General features: G+C 45.6%; 1 protein-coding gene across 1 annotated transcript in view; it reads left to right on the top strand.

The window, feature by feature from the left end:
- The window catches only part of LOC126419637 (class E basic helix-loop-helix protein 22-like), a 1550160-nt gene that overhangs the window by 1149265 nt on the left and 387535 nt on the right, over nt 1-13360 (top strand). The window contains exon 6 of the mRNA XM_050086829.1: nt 11751-11810. Coding sequence (XP_049942786.1) covers nt 11751-11810 — 60 coding nt within the window. The remainder of the gene's footprint in view (nt 1-11750; nt 11811-13360) is intronic.

The raw sequence follows: 13360 nt of genomic DNA, 5'->3' as shown, positions 1-13360 counted from the left end.
TTAGGAAGAGATGGACAGCAGTCAAACCAGTCAGAAGGCTGACGGCTTCAAGAAAGTGGCGGCTAGCACGACTTCATCATTTCTGGAGATCATCTTGGCCTTACGAAACTGTCATAAGATAATGGTTCGCTCCACTCGATTTTTGCTACCTACGTAACTGAAAGTAGATGAAGTTGTAGTGAATGTACTTCACAAAAATTAGTTTTCAACAAGTATTTAACTGGTTCAGTACAAGTATTAAATAGTTCAAATGGCTCTGAGCACTATGGGACTTAACATCTCAGGTCATCAGTCCCCTAGAACTTAGAACTACTTAAACCTAACTAACCTAAGGACATCACACACATCCACGAGCCGAGGCAAGATTCGAACCTGCGACCGTAGCGGTCCCGCGGTTCCAGACTGAAGCGTCTAGAACCGCTCGGCCACACCGGCCGGCAGTACGAGTATTACAGCCGGCCGTTGTGGCCGAGCGGTTCTAGGCGCTTCAGTGTGGAACTGGGCGACCGCTACGGCCGCAGGTTCGAATCCTGCCTCGGGCATGGATGTGTGTGTGATGTCCTTATGTTAGTCAGTTTTAAGTAGTTCTAAGTTCTAGGGGACTGATGACCTCAGAAGTTAAGTCGCATAGTGCTCAGAGCCATTTCAACAATTATCACCTTATCAACGTGAGCACTCCTTTAATAGTTGCCAGTAGCATGTTTATAACGTTGGTGTAGGGGAATAGCTCCCACTGGTTGAGCACGGGGGTCATGTGACTCTAGCTGGCTCTAGCGACACATCAGGGCTGTCCCTCAGGGCCTGCTTCCCCTCACTTGGGGTGAACACTACAGAATGTGAGTCGCACGACACCACAGCAAGCCGATTAGACAGTATCGATTGTTGCGGCGTCGATAAATTAACCAGCGCCTCTGTCTGACGTGCTGTGACAGACTTCGCCGGCTCATATAAATGCAAATGGAAGAAGCTCACAGCACACACCACCTCCACTCCACACACACACACACACACACACACACACAAGCTGGATGGTCTCCAGAGGGCGCGAGGGCGCCAGTCCACGGGTTTGTTTTCTATGGTTTTCAGGAAAACCACTCCTCAGTTGCATTACGAATGGCCACACATCTTTTCTGTTATTCCTCCAGACTTAGTGAAATTTTTATCTTAGATTCTGGCGAAAGTAATTTCGTGTGGCTGAATGTCCTGGTGCGAGTCTTTCAATTGGACGCCACTTCTGTGACGTGCATGTCTTTAAAATATGTATTTATCCAACTGCGGAAAGGGGACCTACAGTTTAAAGTGGAATCCGAACCACGCCTTGTTTCTGGCGAATTTCCACGTCATTGACAGATGACTCCTTGATTAAAAGGCAAACGAAGAACCCCGTGGTCAAACCTTTCGGTTTCCAGGTCCTACATAGATTCTGCTAAACTTTCGTTGCTCCCTGAAGCTGTTTTACTTTATTGATTTTTCCACCAGAAACCTCCTCCTCTGTGTTCAACCGACTCGTAGCTCCTGCCACTGGCACGAGATGTCACTCCAGACGTAGACATGAAACAGGTAACAATCACACTTATACACGGTTATGAATCGTGTGAATGAGGTTCGCCGATGACATTGTAATTCTGTCAGAGACAGCAAAGGACTTGGAAGAGCAGTTGAATTGAATGGACAGTGTCTTGAAAGGCGGATATAAGATGAACATCAACAAAAGCAAAACAAGGATAATGGAATGTAGTCTAATTAAGTCGGGTGATGCTGAGGGAATTAGCTTAGGAAATGAGGCACTTAAAGTAGTAAAGGAGTTTTGCTATTTGGGGAGCAAAATAACTGATGATGGTCGAAGTAGAGAGGATATAAAATGTAGGCTGGCAATGGCAAGGAAAGCGTTTCTGAAGAAGAGAAATTTGTTAACATCGAGTATAGATTTAAGTGTCAGGAAGTCGTTTCTGAAAGTATTTGTATGGAGTGTAGCCATGTATGGAAGTGAAACATGGACGATAAATAGTTTGGACAAGAAGAGAATTGAAGCTTTCGAAATGTGGTGCTACAGAAGAATGCTGAAGATTAAATGGGTAGACCACATAACTAATGAGGAAGTATTGAATAGGATTGGGGAGAAGAGAAGTTTGTGGCACAACTTGACCAGAAGAAGGGATCGGTTGGTAGGACATGTTCTGAGGCATCAAGGGATCACCAATTTAGTATTGGAGGGCAGCGTGGAGGGTAAAAATCGTAGAGGGAGACCAAGAGATGAGTACACTAAGCAGATTCAGAAGGATGTGGGTTGCAGTAAGTACTGGGAGATGAAGAAGCTTGCACAGGATAGAGTAGCATGGAGAGCTGCATCAAACCAGTCTCAGGACTGAAGACCACAGCAACAACAATGAATCGTGTACACAAACCTACCTGGTAACTCACTGTATTAGTGAACATCGTATCAAGATCCCTACAGTAGTTCCTGACATTATCCCGAACATACAGACAGAAACCCAGCCCAATGACGTTAATTTATTTTATGTGTAGAAGTTTTGCAGCAATTATCCAGATGGTACTTCGCTGTTTTGTATGGTCGCTGGTTAACATCGAATGCCACTCATTTTACACCTAAGTCTCTACTCCGCAAGCCACATTGTGGTGTGTGGCGAAGAGTCCTCATTTTTCGACTTCCTATCACATTCGAAAGTGGTACGCGCTGAGAAATACTGTCGGTATCCAATCTGTCTGGGCCATAATTTCTCCCATTTTAACACCGTGTTCAACTTACTCCAGATGCATGCTGGAGTAAGTAGTATATCTGCAATTAAATAACCGCACCAGCTGCTCTTTTATTTTCACACGATATTATTAGACAGTACTTTGCTAATATAAGACAATGGCACTAACGTAAAACATGTAAAACAAAGAGTGCGATATGGAGTGCAAGACTTTTTGAAAACGGCGTTGGGCATTCCGGGCAGCCTTATTTACAAAAATCCAAGAAGTCACCTTCCAAAACGAAGCTATAAATAAACTGTTATCCTGTCCAACTTCCAGATCTTGGAATCAAATAACAGCACCGGTGGGACTATTAGTATCCGTTGCTACGAGCGGTATCGGCCACCAAGTCCATCATGCAGTGTAAATGAGTCTAGAGCCGTGCGGGTACAGAAAAGACCTCCGCCTGTGAACTCCGACGAGAACAGACTCATTACTGCTGGATGATGGACGTGAGGGCCCCAACTGCTTGTCGTGAACGATAGTAAAAGTGTCACTGGTCCTGTATTTGATCCCAAGTTCGACAGATGCACAATCGTGTTCAACATGCTCGACAAGACGTAGTACATTTATTGCTTCGCTCTGGACCGTGGTTTCTTGGATTTCTGTAGGTAAGGCTGTTCACAGCGTGGACCGTTGTTTTTGAAAAGTCTTGCATTCCATTCACATGCTTTGTTTTACCTGTTTTACGTTAGTGGCATTGTCTAATACTAAAGTGTGTTCACTATGCAAAATAAATAATAACAATAAGACAACACGTGGAGGCAACTAGTAGACCCAGGACGGAGTCCTGACGTCTCTCAGCTGATCTGGCCGCATCCCTCGTGACGGGAGGTTATATACGTGGTGTTTCAGAAGTGATGGTCAATACTCACGGATATGACAGCAATGACCATTCGAAACAAAAAAGTCAAATAAATATGGACTCTAAAACGCATATTTTAATGGCTGTGGGCAATCCCTGATCTTCGGTACAGTGAAACTGATCGCTTCTACTCCAAGTTCTTTGCCTTCCATATTTTGGGAACAGGTGGTATAGACGAAAACTAGAAACAATAGTCAGTAAACATGTGCTCTAAAATTCATACCTTAAGAGCTACGAGTGCTTGTTCTCTAATGAACAAGTGCACAAAACGTTTAAGGTATGCATTTTAAAGCCCATATTTACTGGACTGTTTTTCTTGTTTTGGTCCATACTACATCTTTCCAAAATAGGGAAGGCAAAAAGCATGTAGTCGAAGAGATTTGTTTCACGGTAAGGATTGCTCGCAGCTCTTAAAATATGCTTTTTAGAGCCCATATTTATTTGACTTTTTTGTTTCGAATGGTCATTCCTGTCATATCCCTGAATATTGACCATAACTTCTCAAACACCCTGTGTAATTAAAATGCAGCTATTCATGGCGGTCCGGTGTGGGCTGAAATTATCGTATCCCAGAAAAACGTTGTAGATATGCTTATGCGTTAATGCGCAACCGCCGGCCGGTGTGACCGAGCGTTCTAGGCGCTAGTCTGGAACCGCGCGACCGCTACGATCGCAGGTTGGAATCCTGCCTCGGGCATGGATGTGTGTGATGTCTTTAGGTTAGTTAGATTTAAGTAGTAGTAAGTTCTAGGGGACTGGTGACCTCAGATGTTAAGTCCCATAATGCTCAGAGCCATTTGAACCATTTGAATGCGCAACCTATTTATGGGCCGGCCGGAGTGATCGAGCGGTTCTAGGCGCTACAGTCTGGAAGCGTGCGACCGTTACGGTCGCAGGTTCGAATCCTTCCTCGGGCAAGGATGTGTGTGATGTCTTTAGGCTAGTCGGGTTTAAGTAGTTCTAGGTGACTGATGACCTCAGAAGCTAAAACCCATAGTGCTCAGAGCCGATTTATGCTGGAAAGAAATTAGTTGCAATTTCGGCCACCAGGTGGAAATCTCGCGCAATATAGCATCTCGTCGACGTCTGCGCTGCTCATATTGAAGGAAATGTGTAAGCAGCGGTTGATAATAAAATAATTAGCCTGTCTCACTTGTTTGACCTTTTCTGCCCACCTCCCATTCCTAATCCATTACGTGTGGAAACATTTCTATACGTTTTTCTTGCATTCACGGCGCCAGATCTGCGCCTGGTGGCGAAAATTTGAACTAATTTTTTTCCTCGTAAATTGATTCCGCTTCAACACATTAGAATATCTACCAATTTTCGTTGCCATACGATAACAACAGCCCACACTGGACCTCTTTGAGAAGCAGCATTAACAACCCAGTACTTTGAACCACAGATATTGATGGCTGGCTAGAACTCGTCTTCTGGCTAAGAAGTTATTTTTCTGAGCCTCAATACTTTGCGACATGAGCAGTTGTCTTAATATAGTTGGAGAGGCAGAATTCATCTTCGAGGTCGTCCAGTTTTACATGCCATCTCCGTTCTTCACAGACACTCTTCCCTAAAGCGTCTAACGGAATTGCGGACCCAAGCGAGAGCACCTCCATTCTAGTGCGACCTTTTGCTGCCCTGCGATAACCGACAATGACTTCATCGCTCGCCGGCGGCGGCCCAGCAGCCATTTTTGAAGCGCAGCCGCCAGCCGCACTCCGCCGCTAATGGTTTACGTTGCGGATATTTGTCGCCGGGCTATAAAAATGGCTGCGCTGTTTTACGTCCCCCAGCAGCACTGAGAGCCCTCCAGAGCTGAACCGTGAAAAATGCGGCGGCCGTGGCTGGAGCCGCCGGAGTGCCTGGAAATTGCGGGGCTGAGTGGCTGCCCCTCCCCCGCCACCGCCCTCTCAGCCACTCCACGTTTCGTCACTTCCGCAGACTGATCTCTCTGGTCGCGGCCTCGGTGCCGTCTACAGCAGGCAGCCCGGACCACGGCTGGTGGCGCCCCGCCACACACTTATCTGCAGCATCGAGTTTATTGCTTATTTATCTTCTGCTCTCCAGGTTTTAGACAAAATTGCCTGTTGCAGTACGCATCCTCTGTTTAGTGAAGGTGTGACATAAAGTAACGTAACACGCTGGCGACCATTCTAGTGAATATGAGTACATCTCTAATTAAGCTGGCTAGGTTGCATAAAGAGTCGTACAGCTGGTGAAGAATGATCTTCCAAGTATTGGTCTGCTTTCCACCGCCTTACTGGGAACCGCCCCACCTCCCAGTACCCTCTCCTCCTTAATGAGCGTCCCTTTCCTGACAACCTCAGTGAGGCCCACCACTTTGCCTCTCACCTCTCCGATGTTTTTTCCATTCCAGATGATCCCCACTTTGATTATTCCCTCTTCCCTGACGTCATGGACCGTACGAATACCTCTGCTCCTCCACTTGCTCCTAGCTTCCAGTACTTGGGACACACACCACCATCTGCACTCAACACTCCCATCTCTCCACAGGACATCAGCCTCACACTCCGCACTAAACGCAACACTGCTCCTGGCCACGACTGCATTACCTACCGCCACCTCAAACACTGCCCTCCCTCCTTCCTTTCAATCCTTGCCACCCTCTACAATGTCATCCTTGCCACTGGCTTCTATCCCGACCTGTGGAAAACCTCCCTTATCCTGATGTTCTCCAAACCCAACAAGCCTCCATCTGATGCCTCTTCCTATCGTCCTATCTGTCTCACATCGGTGTTCGGCAAGCTCTCGGAATCCATCCTTTCCCGGCGCATCAATCACCACCTCCACCAAAACCACCTCCTCCCTGACACCCAATGTGGCTTTCAACCTTCCTTCTCTGCCGATGACCGACTCCTCCGCCTCACTCATCTCCTCTCCCTCCAGCTTAACTCCCGTCGCTCCGCCATTTTTGTCTCCCTGGACCTCGAAAAGGCCTACGACCGTGTCTGGCATCCCGGTCTCCTGTTTAAGCTCCAAACCTACGCCCTTCCTATCAACTACATCCATCTGATGGCCTCCTTCCTCTCCTGCCGCCCCTCCTATGTTACCACCCATAATGCCAATTCCCACACCTTCTACCCCTCTGCAGGTGTGCCCCAGGGCTCTGTCCTCTCCCCTCTCCTCTACCTCCTGTACACGGCAGATATGCCCCAACCCCCCCCCCCCCCCCTCCAGTACACCTCTTGCAATATGCTGATGACACCGCATTCCTCGCCCTCGCTCCTACCCTCCAACGGTCCCAACCTTGACCTTTTTGCTGCATGGTGTAACCAGTGGCTCCTGAAAATCCGTCCTTCCAAGACCCAGGCAATCGTCGTAGGTCGTATCACTCGCTCCTTCCGGCTCCTGGATTTCTCCCTTACTGTCTGCGCCCGTCCTGTCCGCCTCACCCCCACCCTCACCTACCTTGGCCTCACCATTGACCGTCACCTCACCTGGATCCCTCATCTCTGCTCCATCCAATCCAAAGCCCACAACCACCTCCGACTCCTCAAACTCCTCTCTGGCCGGACATGGGGGTTGCACCCCTCTACCATCCACCACACCTACGAATCCTTAATCCATCCCATCCTCTGTTATGCCAGTCCTGCCTGGATGTCTGCCCCCCCCCCCAAATTCTATAAGTCCCTCCAGATCCTTGAGCGTCATGCACTCCACCTCGCCATCTGTATACGCCTCCCGTACCCCACGCGGATCCTCTAAGACTTCATTCCTTTCCCCCATCTGCTCCTATTCCTCGAACATATCCGCATCCTCTACACCTCCCGCCGCCTTGAACCCCGTCACCCCCTGGTTGCTCCTCTCCTCTCCCCTGCCCCTGCCCCCTGCCACGTCTTCACTGTTGTGTCCCCCCTACCCTCCATCTCTACACCCTTCATCTCCTTTCCCAAGGTGGCTTCCATCAACTCCCCCTCCCGGATGATGCCCTCTCTCCCTCCATTTATCCCTCCTATCTTCTCTGATCCTCACCCCCCTCCTTTCCTCCGTCCTTTCCCTGGGCTCCCTCTTCCTCCCCCCTTCCATCCTTTGTTTTCTCCCTATCTCCTTTCTCCCCCCCCCCCCCCGAGTCCTTTTGTATTCCCCTCCTCTGCCTTCCCCACTCCCTGGCACGTCTGCTCAGCACCCCCTACCCCTCTTATGGATCCTCATCTTCCATTGGATCCTTTCCTCCTCCTCTCTTGTTGTTGTTGTTGTGTTTGGGGGGAAGGAGACCAGACAGCGAGGTCATCGGTCTCATCGGATTACGGAAGGAAGTCGGCCGTGCCCTTTGAAAGGAACCATCCCGGCATTTGCCTGGAGCGATTTAGGGAAATCACGGAAAACCTAAATCAGGATGGCCGGACGCGGGATTGAACCGTCGTCCTTCCGAATGCGAGCCTCCTCCTCTCTTCACTTTTCCTCTCCTTCCCCCCTTTTTTTTCCCGTCATCTGTCCAGTTTCCCCCCACCTGCTCTCGGCTGTGGTATGTCATATTTGTGCCAACTTTTTAGTGCAGTGTTTAAGTGAGTGTTCAGTGTTGTGCGTCTTTCCACAGTGTTGCGAACAGAAATCATGCTGTCGCTGGGTGTGCATTTTATATCTCTTGCGAACAGACACCAGACTGTCGCCGTGTTTTTTAATTGTCTATCTATTATTTTTCTGCTTCCTGTGTATTATATTAGCATCATTAACCCTGTGTTTTATGTTTTACGTTCCAGAATTTTCTGCCATTTTACCTTTAAGTCACCGATTTTATCGCCAACTGTTATTTTTTATTATCTTCATCTTTTTAAAACAAATTCTGTAGGCTGAAGGCGGCGTAATAAGCTGCTGCCAGCCCGCCCTCTTCAGGGGGAATCGAAACTCAATAAAGGGAAAAAAAAGTGAAGAATGACTTCAATGATCACCAAGAAAGCATGACGCGTCTCGGAATTATTTCCATCTACAGAAATCCAAGTACGAATTTGCATGCTTCAGGAAAGTCATTCTTTACCTACTGTTTAACTTTTTGTGCTACCTAGCCAGGTTAACTACATATCCACGCATATTTACTTCCTCTATGTCTTCTTCCTTGTCACCTACAATTTCTAGCCTTTGAAAGGAGTCCCTTATTCTCCATTCTTTCTAGGAGTTCGCTCCATTTTCTTCTATAACCTAGAAATTTATCATTTCAACTAAACATTTTTAGTTCTCTCAAATCTTGATACCTTACTCCGTATTCTATTGTGCAACCCTTAACTCTTCTCAAGAATTTCATTTCTTGTTCCTGAATACGACTGTCTTGCTTTTTGGTAATCACCTGGGTCTCGCTTCCATAGAGCAGTGTGGGGACGAAAACAACAGTTTCGTAGAATTCTAGTATATTTCTTGTTTTCTTTTTTTAACGTTGCTGTTAATTATTTCACACACTCGGCTGAATTTACTAAGCTTAATTTATATATCTTTGCTGTACACTTGCCACCTCACATCATAGGCAATTAAACTGGTTTATATGTTCTAAAAATATTCTGATCTGTCACTATTTTTGTTCTGATACGTTCTTTCCTTGTGAAGGAAGTTCTGGTAGGTTTTACTGTTGACATCTGCATCTGAAATTTCGCCCGCATTTGTTTCAATAACTAAATTCCTTTCTGAAGCTCCTCTTCTTTATCTGCTAGCATCACTGCATCGTCAACATGCATTAAGTTATTTAGAAGAGTTCTGTCTAGGGGTTTATCTTTTAGAATTCTGTTCACCGTATAGGCATTACTTTAAGCATGCAAATGCTGGACAGGGTTGGGCAGATACAGGAGCTTTGTCGTACTCCTTTCTAAGCTGGTATCTCATGAATAATTTTCCGGTTAAGTGATAATCGTGTGCTGATATAAACTTTTTATCGTATTTATTAGATGTTTCGGATATTACGAGTCGTCATCATCTTGTGAAGCTTCTTTTTGAAGATCAATAAAAGCAATGTGTGTGTGTGTGTGTTTATTGATGTGTTAATGAGCCCTCCTAAAGAATGCTACATGTTAGAAGAATGTTATAAAGGTGTACGTCATTAAAATTGTTTAATTACTTCTGAAAAAGTGCAACTAACAGCACTTTAAAAACTCTAAATGTAGCGGAAGATAAAAACAGAAACTGACAGTACTTAAAAAACTTGAAATGTAGGAGCAGACAAAAACAAAATCAGGAACTAACAACTGCAAACCAAAGTTGAGAACATAAAATTGTTCTACTCTTCGAGAAGAAGCTGTTTATATGAGTGTTCTGCAAAAGGCGTCACGTAGACAATGATTACCCCGACACCAGAACATTACTTCGGATCTTTTTTACTCGTCAGCAGCTCCGGGACATACGGCTATTTAATTTCTCCAGCGGTCGTGAGCCCTGCTCAATGCACAAAATCTCCACGTCTCCAATTCTTTTATCCCGCCAGCATATTTCGGGCTTTCTCAGTGGTCGCGTTTGGCAAATATTTTATAAACAAAGCGCTGCGAGCATTGCTTCACGGATTTCTAGTAGTGTCTTGTCCGCTGTAGTGCTTTGCTCAACGGAATTCTGTTTAAGGTCAATGCTTTCAAGAGTTTGTAAGAGCTCCCTGTTCTTTCTGATCTTCCACAACTCACTGTCAAATACTCATTGATCCCAGACTGATCTCTTTAATGCTCATTTTAGAAAATATTAAATTTGACTTTTGTCACCATGTAAGTATCGGTTTCCGATCGTTGTACTGCCGTCCGGTTGCTGATCGCAATAATCGTAATACAGAGTGGCCCAGGCGGAATGGTCAGCATTCAGGAGTATGACAGGAATGATCATTCGATGCAAAAAACAATAGTAAATATGGTCTCTGAAACGGATACCTTACGAACTGTGAGCACTTCCTCATCTTTGATAGTGTGAAACACATCTCTTCTGCTGAAAATGTTCTCATAGCTCTTAACGTATGCATCTCTGAATCCAAGTTTACTAGACATTTTTTTCTTGTCACGGTTCATACTACCTCCTCCAAAAACATGGAAAGCAAAGAGCTAGCAGTAGAAGACAATTGTTTCAGGGCATCTAAGATGAAGAAGTGCTCATAGCTGTTAATGGACGCATTTTAGATCCCATGTTGAACTAGTCTGTTTTGCTTCGAATGATCGCTCCTATCATATACCTGAATAATGACCATTCCTCCTGGGACGCCGTTGTGTCCTCTTATTGGTGGCAACCTTGATGGCTTAGCTTCAACTGTACCGTAAAGAGTAGAAAGGCATTCTTGTCATGTAACAATACTTGAAGTTCGTTTCTTCAATTTTTTACTAAACCTGGTGCCAAATATTTGTTCCATCTTCGGCTTCATAGTTGGCGAATCTCTCATTGCGTCTCAGTTTTGTGCAGTCGTCAAATTTCCAACACTTGACCGGTGTTTCTCTCCTTCAGATGCTTAAAATATTCTGTTTTTTCAACGTAGATGACCAGCCCACTCTTTCTGGACGACTATCCGTTTCGACAAAGGTGTTAAATCTGAACACTAAATGGAAATCTGCATCTGGTCCGATATGGGCAAATCTGTCTATAGCGTGAAATAAAACGGAAAGGCTAACTGAAAATGAATTACATTCTAAGGCAAGCGCTTAAAGGGCGCTGCAGTTGCTAAACACTAATAAATGCCTGACATCGTAAATCATATAAATTTAAACAAAATTGTTCCTTGAAGCAATGGAATGCTGGATGTGATAGTATTTGAAATACTGAAAGCAGAACTTTGGAATGCTTTAAGAAAACTGATTCAATTTGTTACTTAAAATAAGAACTTATGTACGTAACATGTTAAAAAGAATGCAATAAAACTTAAACACCCATGTCGGACACCCATTTATTTACGAAGGTTCGGGTGCAACCATTAACTCTATCTAAAATTATATACTTCTGTCGGGAAGACAACTATAGAATTTTTGTGCAACAGGCAGCCAACGTCGTCTTAAAAAACCGCGCTTTGCCTCGATACGTTCTATGGTAACATTCTCACTGCCATGCGTTGTATTTTCAACTGCCCCTTGAGCTATGCAACCCCTTCGTCGCGCTTGGCCGCCAGCTTGCCGCCCCGCGCCTAGCAGCTGCCTGTCTTGACATCCTGGTTTCTTGTGTGTTCCAGCCCACCATCTTCGGCACCGTCGCCTCGGACCAGACGCCAAAGGATGGCTCCAGCAGAAGGGTGAGTATCTCAAGCTTTTATCACGACACTTCGTGCCTGCATCATTACAAGAAAGTCTACGGATTTGGAGCTCCAGCTAAGTGAAATGTCGGGTAGACCTGTATCTTGGTGCAAGTCTTTTGAGTTGACGCCACTTCGGCTGCCCAGCTTTTCGTTCGAAACTCTGACTCCAGGGCATGTTTTCTCAGGTTGCTGCGAAGGCGGCGCTGTTGTCGAGTTTCACTAAATAACGAAGAAACAAATCATTTCATATGACATGAAACGGCTTTGTTTGAAAGCAGCTTTTCTTCACCGAAAAACCATTAATACGCCAAAATTTTCCAATTTCGGCTGGAAACTTCCTGCCAAGTTGAAACTGTATGGCGGGTCGGGACCCGAACCCGGTACATTGCCTTTCGCGGACAGTGATCTTACCGACTAAGATATCCAGGCACGAGATTTGATCCTCCGTCACTGTCTCAACTCTTTCCCTAGCTCTCTCGTAATCTATAGATTTCACAGAAATGTTATTGAAGTAGACAGTCAGCTCTCCAAGAACAAAAGATATCGTTGAGTAATGGCTCAGCCACGAATATAGGACTGCGGCCACACCAAAGAAGTCAAGCTCCCTGTTTCGAGTCCTAATCTCGCAGTCAGTTCTAATCTGCAGGGAGTTTCGAAACAGTGTCCATCCTGATGGAGAGTGAAAGATTATTTCTGACAATTTCAACTAGTTTATTAGTTTCAAATAAGCTTATGTAAAATATCCATAGAAATACAGCTGAGAATATAGGCCTTAAAGCAATATCAAATATTTACTCGTCTTACAAATGACATAATTAAAACATGATTTTGGGGTAAACGAGTAACTGAAGATCATTGTCACTGGTGTACAATCAAGCATCTGCTTGTAACAAGTTAAGATAAATGATCCAGAAGGTAAAGAGGAGTCCGCAGTTCGTGGTCGTGCGGTAGCGTTCTCGTTTCCCGCGCCCGGGTTCCCGGATTCGATTCCCGGCGGGGTCAGGGATTTTCTCTGCCTCGTGATGACAGGGTGTTTTGTGATGTCCTTAGGTTAGTTAGGTTTAAGTAGTTCTAGGCGACTGATGACAATAGATGTTAAGTCCCACAGTGCTCAGAGCCATTTGAACCATTTTTTGAACCATTTGGTAAAGAGGAAACGAGATGGAACTCCACAGGTTGAGGCGGTATGTGATGCGATTTGAGTGATTACTAAATCGTGTCAAATTTACAAATAACTAGGTTACTCTTTTCAGTACGGCGTTGCATCCACCGCTGCCCTGGATGCATGCACCGTATCGTTTGGGGAGGCTGTCATAAAGCCATCGCATCCTTTCCTGAGGTAACCTAGTCCACAATTTTTATAACTGATCCTCGACGTCATGGATATTGACTCTGCGATAGAGTTGATGTCCAAGCTAGTCCCACTAATCTGTTGTCGGGGCCAGATCGGGGGATCTTGTCGGCCACGGGATACCTCAACATCAGGAAGACATTTCGTAGAGAGACGTCCCATTTATGGACGAGCAATGTCACATTGACAATTGGCA

Source organism: Schistocerca serialis, chromosome 1, assembly GCF_023864345.2.
Source record: "Schistocerca serialis cubense isolate TAMUIC-IGC-003099 chromosome 1, iqSchSeri2.2, whole genome shotgun sequence".
NCBI lineage: Eukaryota > Metazoa > Arthropoda > Insecta > Orthoptera > Acrididae > Schistocerca > Schistocerca serialis.
The sequence above is the reverse complement of the archived record's forward strand: the minus strand, read 5'-3'. Positions and strand labels throughout refer to the sequence as shown.